Raw genomic sequence first — 17,249 nt, 5'->3', positions numbered from 1 at the left:
TGTTGCAATATACCATATATTCTCTGCATTTCTTGTGGAGATGAGCTAATCCTAAGCAGTTCGTGCAATTTCATACCATGATTTCCCAGCGTAAAACATTGGAATCCTTCCCAAAAATATGAAAATCTAAAGATCCGTTCAGCATGAAATCGTAAACCAGCAATCTTTAACTGCCTTTGGAGCAGAACCCACGGAGACGAGCCAGATTAACATGTTGGATCATCCCGATTGTGCTCACTTCTTACCAGGAAATTGCTTCTCCCCTTGTCCAAGGTTTCTGGTTTCTTCACAGCTACAACAGAAGAATCAGCCACAGTCCCCTTAAAAACAGAACCTACGCGTCCCCTAAACTTCTCACCAAAATCATTGGTCACACTCCGTAAAACTTTATACCTGAACAGAACCAAAGAACAAGCAACCATCCTAGATGCATGGATCAGTACTTTCCTTCTACATCTCCAAACCAACACCAAAACAATGACAAAAAATGCTACAACCGGAATGCTGCCGCCAACAACAACCCCAGCCACTGCTTCCTTATAGCTCTACTACTATGTGCCACAAGACAGATAAAATCTACTCCTTTAACATCACCACTGGATATAATCTAGTTTGGTTTTGGGTAGGGTTACATCCACACCGACCCAATTATTAATCAGCCTCAAATTAATTCCCAAACCTGCATCTGCACCCATTTAGCTACATCCAGACACAGCCCATGTAGGGCCGAGCTCAGGTACCCATCAGGCCTTCACGACCCATTGCTAGTTTGCCACTATTACTAATTGGGAAAAGGGAACCCTGTAGAATACAAGAGACAAAGATTAAAGAAAAACAACCATTCCAAAGTCCCAAGTCATCGCTTTTAGATCTCTCAAATCAAATTCGATCTCTCTGACTACAAGTTCATAAACCATGTCCAGTATCTCAAGATTGCATGAATACAACCATAAATAGAATCAGAAACCTGGTTAAGGGCACATTTCAATATGGCCCCCAAATCTCTTGATTTGACACCTTTAACAGGACCTGTCCGCTGCTTGGGGCAACTTGAGAAACGAAAACTACATTAATTCGGATTTCCATTTTCCCACTTTCTCTAGCTCATATCAATAGTGAAACCCATCCACCGCCAGAAACATAGAAACCAAAAATTACCCTTACTTTTTCACTTCCAAAAGCAGGTAGAATGCACAAAATCAATATTGCCCAACTAGCAAAGAATCTAGTAAATCAGTAGAGCTTGAAATCATCACTGACCATAAGCATAGAGCATCGCACATGGAGAGATCACATGATATTTCAATCTAGTTTGACAATAATAATAATAATAATAATAAAAGTAATCATAATGATAACACTAGTGTTTATCCTCTTCCCAAACATGGGACATCCAAATAACATAAAAGGAAGGGTCAGAGGATTGACAACAAACATTGAGAACAGATTAGAAGCTTATTGCGCTTCATAGCACATATTCACCAAGGAAATGCCGTAGGTGTTGGGAGTAACACCTTTAACTTAATTCACTCACAAGCTCTTGAAATGAAGTCCCTTCCGTTCTCATGTGCTAAAATCAAAACAGACCACCAAGTGCTCAAGAAAAGAAGTACCAAATGCATCAAGCCTATCATGTGAATTTTGAAGCCTCAGAAGGATTTCTTTTCATAGAAAACCAAGTCATGCACCCCACCTTCAACTTGTGCAGCTCCTGAGCGAACCTATGAACAACAGAGCAATCAAAACAATATTTTATCTGACATCAGCTATCCAGATACATCATCAGTGCCTTAAGAAATACTTCCAAAAATAGAAAACAGCATAAAGTCTATCTAACTAACATCAAGATTCCTGTAAGCATTTCCTCCAAAAAATTCAATTATACAGTCCCAATCTTCTTTGGCACGGTGGTCCACGTCATATTGTGGTTTCAATGCTCTCGACAATCACCACTGAATGAATTAGGACTTTTATTTGAATATTGGGAAAGAAAATTATGTTAACATCACCATTGATTCAATGCTTACACCATTACATTGGCTAATGCGTCCATCTTTAGATCAGGTCATGTTTGGAGTATTGCATAATCATTAGGGTGATGAGATCCTGCTACACCTAATGTAACTCTACTGCATGTGGGCACATATGCCACCTGGCATACATATTTGGACATCCAAGCCAGGCATCAGGTGGGACCACTGTTAAGGTGACCTCACCAAAAGATGAGGCAGGTCACCCAAGAGTTCAGATTTCGAAAAAGAAAAGAACAAAGAGCTTGCTCTAAAATAAATTGACAACCATCCACATTCTACAAAAAAGAAAAAAGAAAAAAAAATATGGCCTGCTGAATAAGTGAAATGGGCCCAGGTCATCTACACGTCAGACCACCAGTCACACTGATGCAAAGCTTGGATGTCTAGACATTTGCCAGGTTGGCATATCTAGCTGAATGTAATAATGACGGGCTTCCTCCTTCCCTCTTCTTTATCACTTCTACAGGTTTCTGATTTATTTCATTCATCAAACAATTATTATTGCTAAATTCTTCTAAACTTGGCTGTTCACAACAGCATGTTTCTTCTAATATGCATATTGAAATCTTTCCCTATATCGTAAAGTTATCTGGAAATAGGTTTTAATTGCAGCACAGAAATGGTGAGGTTGTCATGGTTATTAGATATTTAGACCATTGGTTGCAAATTATTGAAGACTGGGTATTTCTATAGGGAACTATTCTTAAGAGTAGTGATCTCTGTACTTCATTCCAGGGGCAAACACCTGTAACAGCTTAGATGGGTCCTATGATCACTGATGACCATTGGATGGGTAGGCATATTACTCGTGGTCCAAAATCACCATGAACAGATGTCAAACCCCTCTGGTTAAGAGCATTCAAAATGCATATTAACAGTGAAATCAATCATTTTGCATGTCCTCAATCAAATCATCATCATCTAAGCCTTACCCAAACTAATTGGAGCAGTATTATCATATGCAATCGCATAAGCGATCATGTGATCGCGAATGCCATTTTGCAAGGATGAACTGCATGTGCCATAGTGACATGTGGTTTTTGGACCATTGGGCTTTATATAGTCGCACAGGGAAATATGCCTCTAAGTCTACTTTCCCTCGTCTTATTACCTACTGGTGCTACTCCTAAATTCCCTTGAATGCATTCATTTATAATTCTATCCCTATCTAGCCACTCATCCCATTTCAACATCCTCATTTCAGCTACACTCATCCTATGGACATGTTGATCCTTAACTGCTCAACATTTTGTCCCGTAAGGCATGGCTGGTCTTATTGCCATCCTATAGAATTTCCTTTCAATTTGAGTGGTACACGGCAATCACATAAAAATCCAAAGACACATCTCGATTTCTTCCACCTTGCTTGAATTCTATGGGTAATGTCCTTCTCTCTCTCCACTCTCATCATCGTCCCAATATATTGAAAATAGTCATTTTGAGAAACTTCTTAGTTAACAATCTTTACTAATTCCTTGTTCCCACTCCTATTAAGACTAAAATTGCACTCCATATACTCTAGGGGTGCACATTTAACCGGTAGAACCGTGGAACCGGACCGGAACCGACCAAACGGTCCGGTTTGGTCCGGTTCTAGAGTGCACCGGTTCCGGTTCCGGTTCCAAAAATCAAAGAACCGGTGACATCGGTTCGGTTCTCGGTTTGGGGGTATGTAGAACCGAACCGAACCGTGAACCGATCCGTAGAACCAAACCGTGGATCCGATCCGTAGAACCGAACCGTGGAACCGAACCGATGTATTTTTGCACACCTTATAATTATTTTCTCTAGAACAATTATTTTCGTAAATGTATTTTTGCACACCTTATACAATATCTAAACCATTCATCAAATGGACCACAACATGGATGGACATGGGCTTGCAATTGGGCTGGATTATAAAAAGCCCAGAACCGTGGAACCGATCCAGAACCGAACCGGTTTTAACGGTTCGGTTCCGGTTCGGTTCTAGGGTGCCAACGGTCCGGTTCCGGTTCCGAATTTCCTAGAACCGTTAGGAACGGTTCGGTTCCGGTTTCACCCCAGAACCGGACCAAACCGAACCGTGTGCACCCCTAATATACTCTATCTTAGTCCAACTAATTTTAAATCCTTTAGATTCTGAAGCATCTCTCCATAAATCTAGCTTTGTGTTTACGCCTTTCATCATCTTGTCAATTAAAACTATGCCATCTGCCAACAACTTACACCATGGGATCTCTTTCCACAAACGCCTTGTTAACTCATCTATAACCAATGGGTAAAGGTACAGGCTCCATGCCAAGCCCTGGTGCAAGCTTGCAATAATTGGAAACTCATTCATCTCTCCACTAGTGATCATCGCATTTGCTACTGCTCCCTCATACATATCCTTAATCATGTCAATATATCCTCTTGAAATGCCTCTCTCCCAACACCCACTAGAAAAACTCTCTAGAGACCCCCATCATAAGTTTTCTCTAAGTCAATAAAGACCATGAGGAGATCCTTCCTCCTCTCTCGATATTTCTCCATCAATTGCCTAAGTAAGAAAAGCTCCAGTGGTAGACCCACCTAGCATGAAACAAATGTAACCAAGCTAATTTTTTGATGCATTCGTTCCATGCCTTAGTCTTTGCTCAATCACTCTTTCCCAAAGTTCCATAGTATGCTCACATGTTTAATCCCGTGATAGTTAGTGTAACTCTGTATTTCTCCTCTACTCTTATAAATAGGTACCACAATACTCTTCCTCCATTCATTTTCTCCGATCTTACAATCTGGTTGAACAACTTTGTCAACCAAAATAACCCATTATCTTTTATACACTTCCAAACCTCTATTGGTATACCATTTGGTCCAAGGGAATACTTGTTTTCATCTTTCTCAAAGCTTCTTTCACTTCAAATATCCTGATCTTGCGGAAGTATCTATGGACTCTGATGTCATTTGAGTTTATGGTTCCATCTATCACTATGTTCCTAGGGTGGTTGTCATTTAACAATAGCTTCTCCACTTTTCATTGATCTCATTGTCCTTGAGTAATACCATGTAGCCATCACTTGCTACTTTTCTTAGGGTTTTTTTTTTCTTTCTATATTGTTCAAGATTTCCGTTGTTTCTAATCCCTTGCCAAGCTTTGAAACGTGCACGTTTCACATTAATAGTTTTTTTTATACATCACCATTCCACCACCAAATTTCCTTAATATGATTGGCTTAATGTAATAACCCAAAAATTTTCACACACGAGTGCTCATCCATGTGTGTATTTTTGCAAATAGATTTCATTTATTTAGAAGTAAAGATGCATAGATGAACTCACATATACGTAATTATACACCATAGTAATATCATGCCCCTCATATATCTTAGTATATCTGACCATTCATCAAACCGACTGTTGAATTAACTACTCAACATTAGATTAAGCTATCTAATCGTCCACTTCACTTTTGGACTACTCAATCATAGTAAACAAATTACGAAATCATCATATTTGTTTATATATACATCCATTCGAGATTCTGATCTGTTCATCTTAATCATCACCTATGCATATGCTTAACCTACCGTCAAAATCAAAATCTTAGGACCTAGCACACATGTACAAGTTACTAGAATCTAACATTGTACAGGCTTTACCCATGGATTATTCTAAAACTCACCTTGTACTTATGTGATCATCAACCTGACTTTACATTCACCTATATACATGAACAGATGTCAAACCCCTCTAGTTAAGAGCATTCAAAATGCATGATAAGAGTGAAATTGATCATTTGGCATGCCATGCCATGTATTCAGGAGATTGTCAGTTGATTGAATTTGTCTAACATCTCGGAATTCACTTCACCAAGATACAAATGAGTGATCCCAACATATTTCCTCTCTGTTATGATTAAAGTATTTGTTTGATTGCTATATTGAATGTATTTCCTTGTATTGATTGCTTTACTAGAATCTGTCTAAGTTTGAAATGTTATTACTGAAATATGATGACATATGTGACAAACTGTTAATATGATGCATCGATCATTCTCATTTCATCATGTCATATATAGCGTTCTTGCGCAGACTCCTAAGGGCACGCCCTGGAAGACCTATAGGTATTTTTGGTACTGGGTGACCTAGGGAACCATACCTGGATGCCTCCAATATATAGAAGCCTACTAAAATGGTGAAAGCCTGCCCAAAAAGGGTAGATGCGGGTTGATGGATATCCAACTCAAGCAAGTGGACGGATCAGCCCACTTGATGCATTCAAGTCGCATTGCATAACATCCATGCATTTACTATTTTAATTATAACGTACGCGAACCACAATGGGTTCACTCATTGGGCCTAGCCAGCTGATGTTTTATTAATGGAAAAATTGTACGGAGTTGATTGATGTTGAACCTTTAGCACAAGTGCAAGAGGCAGCTGAACTAGTGAAAAATCCACGAGAGACAGTCGCATATATCTAATGACGAGCTTGCTACCTTGGAATGGATAGCTGGATTTTATGGAGTTCATAATTCTTAGAAATTTAGATTTTATTTTCTGTTTAGATTTTCATTTTATTTTGTTAAATAAACATTATTTATGCTTGTGTATTTTATCGAACAGCAGGGTCCCAAATGGGTGGACCTGATTTTATTGATGGATTATAGGTTGTGGTATGATGTGTGAATGGTTATGATGATTTGGCTGTGTAATGTCATGTTGAATGGATGTGTCTGTGGACTTAAGAGTACATCTAATTATGTGCCTTTGGAAGACGATATGAATAAATGGTTTTAGGACACTTTGTGTACAAGTCATAGTCTGCAACTCAAGTTTGCGGGTGCATACTTTGTATCCGAACTGCAGGGCGTGAAAGAATGGTATCATAGAGAGGCTTATTCTAAAACCTTGTGTGACCTGTAGTTTATGTACCCCACACACCTACATAATTGGTAGACCCCTTGAATTAGAAATTTTACACAGGATTCCAAAATTGATTGTTGTGTGAAATACACAAAGGCCCAAAAAAAAAAAGAAAAAAAGTGTTCCCTACTCATTGATGTGTCAAACAGAAACGTAGAAACTACGTTAGGATGTTCCATGCCCTCTGATTTAATTTTTTTTTTGAACCATAAAGCAATTTTAGAATATTAAATCCCAAAAAAAGCTGTTGGACAACTTTTGACCAACAGGAAACACCTATCTTTGAAAAATTGTAACTAATTAAGTGCAACTCAGGCCTGAGGGTGCACAGTCTGTATCCGACTTGCGGGGCGTGGCATCTTCCACCAATGATGCATGGAGATTTATTATTTGCAGTTCTGTTCTTCATTCACTTTGGAGATCCTTTCGACATTATTATGTAAAGAAAAAAAAAATGAATCTACAACTATGCAATAGAAATTTGAGAGATCATCAAGGAGATGACAAGCAATCTTGTAGCAAAAAATCCTTGACTGCAAGAAAATTCCATGTATAAGAATCATATCGTGTGTAATAGAAGCAAAACATGGTCGCACTTGCACAACAATGACAAGCATGCATTAACTTACCTGACTGCAAACAAAACAGATACAGTAGAATCAAAGAAAAAACATATAATATGCAGTCTTACCTCTAACCTCAGTACACCTGAACTTAAAAGATCATGAGCAGACTGCAGTGAGGATGCACCGAGATCTTGAAATCCTTGCTTTACAGCTTGCATTGTGTAAGGTATAAACTTCAAAACAGAACCTTTGTCGGGTACTGCCCCTACCACTCCCTGAGCAATCTTTAGCTTGGCTGTATCACCAAGGTACCGAGCGTCACTCCCTTTTGCCATGGCTTCAAGGGAGCCCATGCCTCTATACTTTTTTATTCGACGATTGCCCTAGTAAAGAAAAATGTTGTGACAATCAATGTCAAAAAAGATTAAATGGAAGGCCTATACATAGCATACTTCTGACATAAATATAAATAGAATGAAATGTTGAAAGTAAACGATATTTGGTACTGAAAGAACTAGCAGATTATTCCTGGAATGCAAATGCCCTCTGGGACCAGCACGAGTATAGCTGCTGTAAGGTTTCCACAGCAACAGTATATACTGAGAAGAAATAAAAACTGTGCAGGAGGTGTTACAGAGAGACCCAAAATTCAGCTAGAAGTTCTATAACACTGTTGCCGGAATTGAATTAGATACATCCATGGCAAATTTGTGGATAGCTCGCCCTAAATCACGCTGTGCACCATCAAACCAATGCTCTCTATACAATGTGGAACTGCTGAATTCACTCCACCAAAATGATACCACAGTATTACTGCAGGTGATTCCTTGAATCTCCCATAAGATGTTGACAATATTAACCATGTGATTCACTAGTTTTACTCATGTGAACTTCCATTCACCACTATAATGTGGCAATATCTATGGTGGATATCATCAAAGGTACTAAGGTTTTTGGATCAGCTTTACAAATCATGTGACCAATCATACATTCAAGATCCACAACAAGAGTTCCCCTGATAGCTTGGCAAAAGTTCAATGGCCTTTCAAGTTACAACCATTGAACCATGAAACTATCCAGCAGCATGATTACGGACCAAGAAACAGAAATTCATAATTGGGATGAATAACATGAAATAGTTGACAAGGTGACACCTAGGACACATGTATCTCATTGCGCCTACAATAAATGTTCTTATTACCATATAAACCAAATCTTCCATTAATAATGTACCTGATACTCATAAACTCCAGGAGCCTCATTGCTGCCAGCTAAGAAACTGCCCATCATAACAGTAGACGCACCAAGTACCAAAGCTTTGACAATATGTCCAGAATTTGCAATCCCTCCATCAGCAATGATAGGCACACCACCACGCTCAGCAACAGATGCAACCTTGTAAACTGCTGTGGCCTACAAGTTTTTATAAAATGATAGTTGTTTTTAGCATCAAGAATGCTGTGAATAAACCTTGCAAGCACCAAAACAATCGGAAGTCTCCTATCTCTGTTTGATTTTGTTTACCATAGAGATATCATTGAAACACTAGTTACTTAAACATAAAGTGAGAGTCGTGACCTTAATGTAATTTAACTTAATATCATTTGACAAAACTTCAAAATCACGGTTTGAAATAAAATAAATTTTATGTTTGTATGATAACTTGCATGCATTTGCCTGAAACAAATGCAATTTTTTTATTGATAAAATGACATGAATTCACAACAAAATAGCCTACTTACTACTGACACAAAGTGATGCTCCTTCAGTACAAGCATGGCAAAACAGCAAAGTCACAAAGAGTTTCTGAATGGAGTTACAAACCTATAAAGCAAGCAGTTTAGACCATGCTTTCATCAAACTGTTTGTCAAAATGTTATAGTTTTTTTCCTTTTTTTAATATTGAAAGGTAAAATCTTACAGGCTATTCAATCCACCCAAGACCAAATTACAACAGGTGTGTACCTTGCATTTGGGATTCTAAAGCAAATGCTCAGGCGGAATTGATTTCTGCCCAAAGCTGGAATTCACTCATTTTAGTTCTTACTTGAAACGAGCATATACTACCAGTTTGGTATGGAAACTGATGGCAGCCTAATTATGTGCTATCTAAGCTGGCCCCAAAATGCTGCTTCGAATCAATCATCAGTGGCTTCACCCCATATCCCCCCAATCATGATTCAAGCATAATTCTTAGCACATTCTAAATCAAAAGCAAAATCTCAAATACCAAAACCTCCACACCAGATAGTTATATGCACTGCAGGAAAGATAGTTTAACAACCCAAAATACAGCAGCAGCACATAATGATGCAAATGTAATATCACAAATTTACTAGCTCGTAACACAGTCTGCAGTTTTTCACCTCAATTTCTACATTTTGATTATCTAACCAACACAGCATGAAAAATATATTTCTTATTTTCTCCTAGAAAAGCATGAAATGAAAATATCAGTCGATTGTAAAGCCAATCTCTCCATTTTAAGTGGAGAAAAACACCAAGTAGTTTGCCCTAACCAACAGGTTAGATTTACCGCTCTGTGAAAATGAAAAGGAGAAAGAAATAAATCCTAAACACCCATAGCAAGCAGAAATTCATGCAAATGAATCTTGCCATCATCAAATCAGGACTGGATTGTCAAGATAACCAACCACCACACATCCAATCACAGCAAAAATCAACCACAGCAAGCTTCTACTATGGCTGTTTGTGCACCAGATCATATTACCACAATACAAGATAACCAAAAATAAAAAGCAGATACCTGTCCTCTCCCGACAGCGCAAACCTCCTGTGTGGTGCAAATGGACCCCGAACCCATCCCGACCCTCAATCCATCAACGCCCGCCTGTATCAAATTCTGCGCCTGGTACGCCGTAACCACATTCCCCCCTATGACATCCAGCCCCGGATACGTCCTCTTCACATACTTGATCATCTCAATCTGATAAATCGAGTTCCCCTGTGAGCTATCCAACACAATGACATCCGCACCTGCCTTCACCAAAAGCTCCAGCCTCTCTTTGTCCTGCTCCCTCGTCCCCACCGCAGCCCCCACCATGAACTCCCCATCAGTCCCGAGTGATGGAAGGCCCAGCTTCGGCAACCCCTGGATCCTCTCCACGTCATTAGCCGTCACTAGATCCACAACCTCCTCCCCATTTGAAACCAGAGTCAGATAATCAAGCTTCTGCGCGGCCAGCACGCCTGCCGCCTGTTCGAAGGAATAGCTAGACGGGGCCGAGACGGGAGCCGGTGACATGTAGTCGGAGACAGGAGCATCCTTGTCCTTGAGCTCATCCCAGTCGGATCGGGAGACAACGCCGAGGAGCTTGGACTTGGAGGTGCCGGACTGGGTGACGAAGATGCAGGGAGAGGTGGCGAATTCGGAGACGGAGTCGATGGGATCGGAGGGGGATTTGAAAATGGGATCGGAGATGAAGGGGATGCGGCGAGACTTGGCGGAGCGGATGAGGGAGGATTGCTCGGAGGGGGTGTTGTTGTAATGGAGGATAGAGATTCCACCGAGAGCGGCCATGGCGACGGCCATGGATGATTCGGAGACAGTGTCCATGGGAGAGGAAACGCAAGGGATGGTGAGATCGATGTTGCGGGAGAGCTTTGTGGAGAGGGAGACGGCATCGGTCGGGAAGTCGATGTAATGAGGAAGGAAGATCACGTCGTCGTAGGTGTAGGAGAAGCCCTGGTTGAAGAGGCGGGTCGCCGAGAAGCCGTCTTCTTCGATGGTGGGGCCCGTCATTGTGATGGACGGTTGGATTGAGAGGGAGAGAGAGAGAGAGAGAGAGAGATGGTTAGGCTTTATAGGGAGGGAGGGAGGGAGGAAGGGAGCGTGTTTGTTTTGCTTCTGTCGCGACACACGGTGGAGCATATGTCGCCGTTCACCGCGGCCCACTGATAAGTGTTATGATGATCTTAACCGTACATGTTGTATAATTTATTTTATGCGAGCCTACTAATTCACTCTGTGCGGATGATTTTGATTGTCACTATCTAGATGGATTTAAAACATTTAAAAGAAATATTTCAATGGCTCACATTCTACGGTAAAAATCAAAGGTCAGGGTTATCAATAAACTTGCTTAGTGGATGATGGCTTATCTCTTGCAGTTGTAAGTAAATGGACGGCTAAAATTATTAGTTGATTTCAGCATCTGACCATAGTGGGTGGCGACACACGGTAGATTCTGCGCCGCGGCACCAGAGGCAAAACGAACGCCGTGCCCGTGGGCGGAAGGGAAGGGACGCGAATATCCTGTAACTCCTGTCGGAGGGAGCACGTCCAACCACAAAAGCTCCTTGAGGTCCACCGTGATGTCTGTGTTATATCAACTCCGTCCATCCGTTTCGCAGATGATACTTAGGACATGGGCCTAAAAAACAGTTACGTAAGAAGCTCAAGTAGACCACACCAAGAAACAGCAGGGACGGACGTCCACCAATGAAACATTGTTGAAACCACGTCAGTTTGTTATCACGATGATGTTTGTCTTTCCTCTCGGTCCTGGTGCGAATCCCCTTATGAGCGGGTTGAATGGCGTGTAAACATTTCGGTGGCCCCATCTGAGTTTTATATCTGCCTATTTTTTAGCTCATGTCAAAACATGAGTCGAATAAACTGATGGACGGACTGGATGTCACACGTAAATCTTGATCATTTTTGATAAAAGAGGGGGTGGTTGAAAAAGCTCCGTGGCCTTACATGTATTTTATCCAGGGACGCGGATTGCGTCCTACCGCGCTAGCCCCAAACAGGCAGTTCTGTGGGCGGGCCCACCATGTTTTATCTGTACATCCAAGCCGTCTATCCCTTTATTCGGATTATTTCAAAGCATAAAAACAAAAATGAAGCAGATCTCACGTTTAAATGGACCACACCACAGATTACTCTTGCATTTAATACCCTGTGCATTTATTGCAATCAAGCTTGTTATCTGTTGTGGTCTATATGAGCGCCGGATCTTCCTCATTTTTGTAGTGGTGCCTTAAAATGATATGAGAAAAAGGATCGACAGCTTTGATGTATATATACATCATGGTGGGCCTACCTACAGAACTGCCCATTTGGGATACAGACGGGCGGGGATAGGACGCAATCCGCGTCCTTTATTTATCCAGGGTGACCATCCATTTTTCGAGGAAAATCTAGATCTTAGGTGTACAACACCACAAAAATAGTAGTGGCTTAAATACCACTGTTAAAAACCTCCTAAAGTTCACTATATTGTTTATCTGACATCCAACCCTTTGATAATGCCCTGATTAGTTTTAAGTGTGGGCGTTCAACCACTACTGTTTCATGTGATGTGGTCCGGATATAAATTTATCTGATTTTGAAGCTTATGCCCTAAAATGAGCTAAAAATAAAAGAGAAGAAACAATATGGATACAACACATACATCATGGTGGGTCTCACAAATTTTCATTACTAAATCCGAGTCCGGTAAAATGGGCGGTCAGAACATGCTAACCAACGCTTTGTTTTGTTGCAGGTATATGGCTCACCAAATGGTTATACGATTCTAAACTTTGGGCTGGGCCATCCAATGAGAAGACTGTTTGAGTAGTATTCCATCCATATCCACCTTACATATGCGTTCCCTTTTTAAGTGCCCCAATCTATTTATCTGGGCTAAGAAATACTCATCATTTGTCTCACCTGATGAGCAGTCCGGATCTCTCACACGCTTGACAATTTGGCACGGGCTTCAATCTCATGCTGTGCACAAATGCGCGCGCTGCTGCTAAAACTGTTAAACGGATCGCACGGGTGGAAAGAGACAAGACGACTGACTGATTCGATGATCCGGCGGACCACCATCGTTTTCAGTTCATAACTTTCAATTCAAACTTTCAGTTGGAAACATAAAGTTTTGGGATCGCGTTCGAAAGGGAAAACCAGAATATCACGATTCCTTAAACCCTGTTCTTTCATGATAAAAGGGCTTTAGTACGAAAGCGGATTGCGTCACTTGGGTGGAATCTGTCCATGGAGGAGTTCTCTAGGGGCTACTGGTATGTATTTGTTTTATCCATGCCGTTCATTCATTTTTCCAGATCGTCATTTGCTATAAAAATAAAAATGAGACAGTTTCAAGGCTTAAGTGGACCACATAGTGGGGATTGAACATCTACCGTTAAAAATTTTCTGGGGCCACGGAAGTTTTGAATGAATTTGATATTTTTGTTTTCCCTTCATCCAGGTTCATATGAACTTATGAACATGTTATATGAAAAATAACTATCACAGTGGGCCAAGAATGTTTCAACGGTTAGGGTGATTATCACCGCTACTTCTTGTGGTGTGGTCCATTTGAGGCGGGTAACTGCCTCATGTTTTATGTTATATTCGAAAATGATCTTAAAAAATGAATGAACGGTGTTGATAAATCTAATACATTACGGTGGACCCCACAGATCCCTGACTGGACTGATTCCGTCCAGCGGCGGCGGCCGCCTTTTACGAAAAAATCCTACCGGGAAAAGAAAAGACAGTGTTGTAAAAAACGCATGCAAAGGCGATTTGCGCGCATACGTTTGACAGGGTGGATGAAACGATATTGTCGCGATAATATCGCGATATTTTAAAATCTTATTAGTTTTATTTTCTCACGATTTTATCATGAGCTAAACCTGATTTTATTAAATAAATTCGTTTTACACAAACTTTATTATTTTAAAATCATTTATTAATATATAATAAAAAATTTTAAAATTTTATTTTTAGGGAGATTTTTGCAACATTATCGCCAGAAAAACGTCAAAATCTGAAAATCTCAAACGCAATTTGTCGCTACCACTGCAGGATAAGGATGGTCCCATCTTCTCTAAACTGAAAGAAGCGGCAAAGCCTTCAAATATGGAGGTTTTCTTTAATATATTCAAACATTTTTTATTTTTTTTTTCTTTTTCACGTTAAGACTACCGCCGTTACATTTGATTCATGTTTCTGCAATGGTTTTAATGGTGGATGGACGGTACACACAAAAATAACTTTCATATTGAAATATTTCAACCCTATGATCATTCATATGATAGGCACCATTTACATACGGTTTGAATGCCTGACACACTTCTTAGGCAAGAACATGTGCTACATGAAAATGTGCAAAAGAATGTATAAGATTGAAGACCTGATGCAACTTTGTGGGAACTCTATGGTGTCACCGAAAGAGATTCATCTTTATCTTGGTCGAGAGCAATGACTGATGTCTCAGGATGGACGAAATCAGGAAAAAGTTTTGTTGGCTGCACGGTTTTCATCTTTTCTTGGGCCTCTATTACTAACCAATGGACATCACTTATGGTCTCCTCAGAGTTAGAGGCATTGACATTGTCTGACAGAGTTTAGGTTTCCTCGAAGTTAAGAGGCATTGACATTTTCGGACAGAGTTTAGGTCTCATCGGCCGCAGTAACAACATGAATTGCCTTAGAATGTGAGGATTGTTTCTCAGCGTCCGAAAGTTCTCTAATCACTGCATAAAATAAATATGTTAAAAAAAAGTAAGGAATTATTAAACAATCTAATAATAAAGATAAAGAGAATACATCCATATAAATCAGAGTGATCAACAACAGTGAATTATTAGTCGATCATTGACTGAATCTTAGTAAGATTACGGTAAGTATTGCAAGAGGCTGAATGGAAGTAGGAAAATACGGTGGATTAGGCTGATAAGGTGTTAGAAAGCGATTGAAATGAAGGTTGAAATCATCTAGCATCTCCATTTCTTTCTGTCATTTATTAAAAGCTTTGTTGAAGTGGGCTGCTTCATGTCTTTTATAATCCTCATCAATCTCCCAAGAATACTTCAAAGGTGATACTCTTGGCCAAAACTTGATTTTAAAATAATTTTCAAAATCAGAAATAACCTCAATTGTATAAGGGATACCTGAAATCTTTGCCACAACTCAACTAACTTTATTGGCTATTGCCGAAGGCTTTATTGATACAATAGGAAGAACGGGAGGTTCAGGGATTGGACCTGGAAGAGGTCCCAGATATGAAATTCTATTCAAAACAATTGGAGTTGTCGACGCCGATGATGGTTAAACTAGGGGAGCTTCCCGAAGTGGGTTCACGAACAACACTTTTTGACATTTTGCCTTACGAAGTACTGGATCGACTACCTTTATTGCTGAAGGAGAGGTGGTTGGAACGATTGATGTTGTTCTCGTGACGCAGGGGAGGACTTGAGGTTGAGCACCGTCTTCCTCAAGAGGATAACTATTTCGAATTCACAGAACTTCTCTGGAATCCTCACAGAGACTTCTCGAATCCACAAGGAAAGAAAGCAGAAAATAGATATAAATTCTAATAAATTCGAAATTGATTAATGAATCCATAAAAATGAGTTCACAACCCTTTAAATAGGGGTACCAAGCAATGGGAAAGAAATCAGAATCAAACTACAACTAAAACTCCTAGAATTCGCAACTTACTATAAATAGTAAACTTACTATTTATAGACGGTCATGATTCTACTAGTGCGCAAGGTTTTCGGCCAAAAATAGTAAGTGTCCTATTTGGCTTCAGCAAACCATTCTCCTAATTATTCTAAGCTCTTTTCACGTTGGGCACAACTCCTAAAGCCCGACGGATGAAGAGTTATAATCAAACTAAAACTTACTATTTATAGTAAAAATAAAATTAAAACAGGGAAATGACCGTTGATATAGGGGCTTTTCGCAATTTTGGGTTGCGCAACCGGACATAGCCGGGTTGGTTGGCTAAAGTAGCTTGTTCTACTCCAAAATCATATATTTTACGTCAGATAACTCATTCCGGATTGCGAGATACGCCCGATCTAAGGTCCGACGGTCTGGATCACTTCTGTCACCGATCGGGCCTTTTCTGATCCATCTTGGCCATGAAACTGTTCGCGACCCGCTCTACATCATCTCGTCAAGCATGTTGTTCTCTGACTTGGAGAAGTGACTATTTAGATGTTGCCTTCTTCTTATTACCCTCGGTCGTTGATCTCATCTTGACCGTAGGTTTCTTTTTCTTTGTAGATGGGGGGAAGAGTTGGGTAATAACAAGTTCGGTCGACTCAATGACCAATTTATTATAATACCTTTCCTACCAATTACAAAAAGTAAGCATTTAAGGAGGGTGACCTGAAAAAAAGAGGAGGCTTGAATGCTACGCATATTACCTTGGTGACAAGAGTTTGAAAAATATCCACCAAATCAATAAGTGCTCATGTAAGAATTCTATAAGGTGGGCCTTATTGATTAAAAGTTTAGATTGTCCCAAGGGTTGGGTAATGTGATCGGGTGCACCAGTGGATCCCACTAAGTTATGATGTTTCTAGAATTCGTGTAAGGGTTGAAATGTTATAGCTGTAATACCCAAACAGTATCCAAGTGGGATTGAGATTACCAAATTTGTGTGGAGCCATAGGGAGAGGAGTTTTGATGGGTTTCAAACTCCTCCGCCCTCTATAATTATAAAAATAGGCTTGGTCGCCAATCCAACACTATCGATAGAAGCAACAATTCCATCAAAGCTTCTCTAAGGGTGTAAGGAGAGGAAGACTCCAGCATTCAACCTATAACAGCAATGGCGTCCCAACAAAGTACGTTATTCCATTCATCCGATCTTCATACTTAATGCACAACAAGGTTCTTTTCAATTCTGCATAAGATCTTACATTTGGTATCAGAGCCACTGTGCATCAGGTATGGAGGATCAATTAGGGCCATCAGGGATTCTTATAGCTCGTTCATAAGGGAG

The 17,249-nt window shown here is 40.1% G+C and overlaps 1 protein-coding gene across 1 annotated transcript; it reads right to left on the bottom strand.

The window, feature by feature from the left end:
* Positions 1 to 1,224: 1,224 nt before the first annotated feature.
* On the bottom strand, positions 1,225 to 11,294 carry LOC131241301 (inosine-5'-monophosphate dehydrogenase-like). Its single transcript, XM_058240093.1, has 4 exons — positions 10,256 to 11,294; positions 8,722 to 8,901; positions 7,614 to 7,871; positions 1,225 to 1,721 (listed from the first exon to the last, which is right to left on the bottom strand). The coding sequence occupies exons 1-4, from the start codon at positions 11,249 to 11,251 to the stop codon at positions 1,650 to 1,652; spliced, it is 1,506 nt and encodes a 501-aa protein (XP_058096076.1). The 5' UTR covers positions 11,252 to 11,294; the 3' UTR covers positions 1,225 to 1,649.
* Between the last annotated feature and the right edge of the window lie 5,955 nt (positions 11,295 to 17,249).

Source organism: Magnolia sinica, chromosome 1 (assembly GCF_029962835.1).
Source record: "Magnolia sinica isolate HGM2019 chromosome 1, MsV1, whole genome shotgun sequence".
Lineage (NCBI taxonomy): Eukaryota > Viridiplantae > Streptophyta > Magnoliopsida > Magnoliales > Magnoliaceae > Magnolia > Magnolia sinica.
The sequence above is the reverse complement of the archived record's forward strand: the minus strand, read 5'-3'. Positions and strand labels throughout refer to the sequence as shown.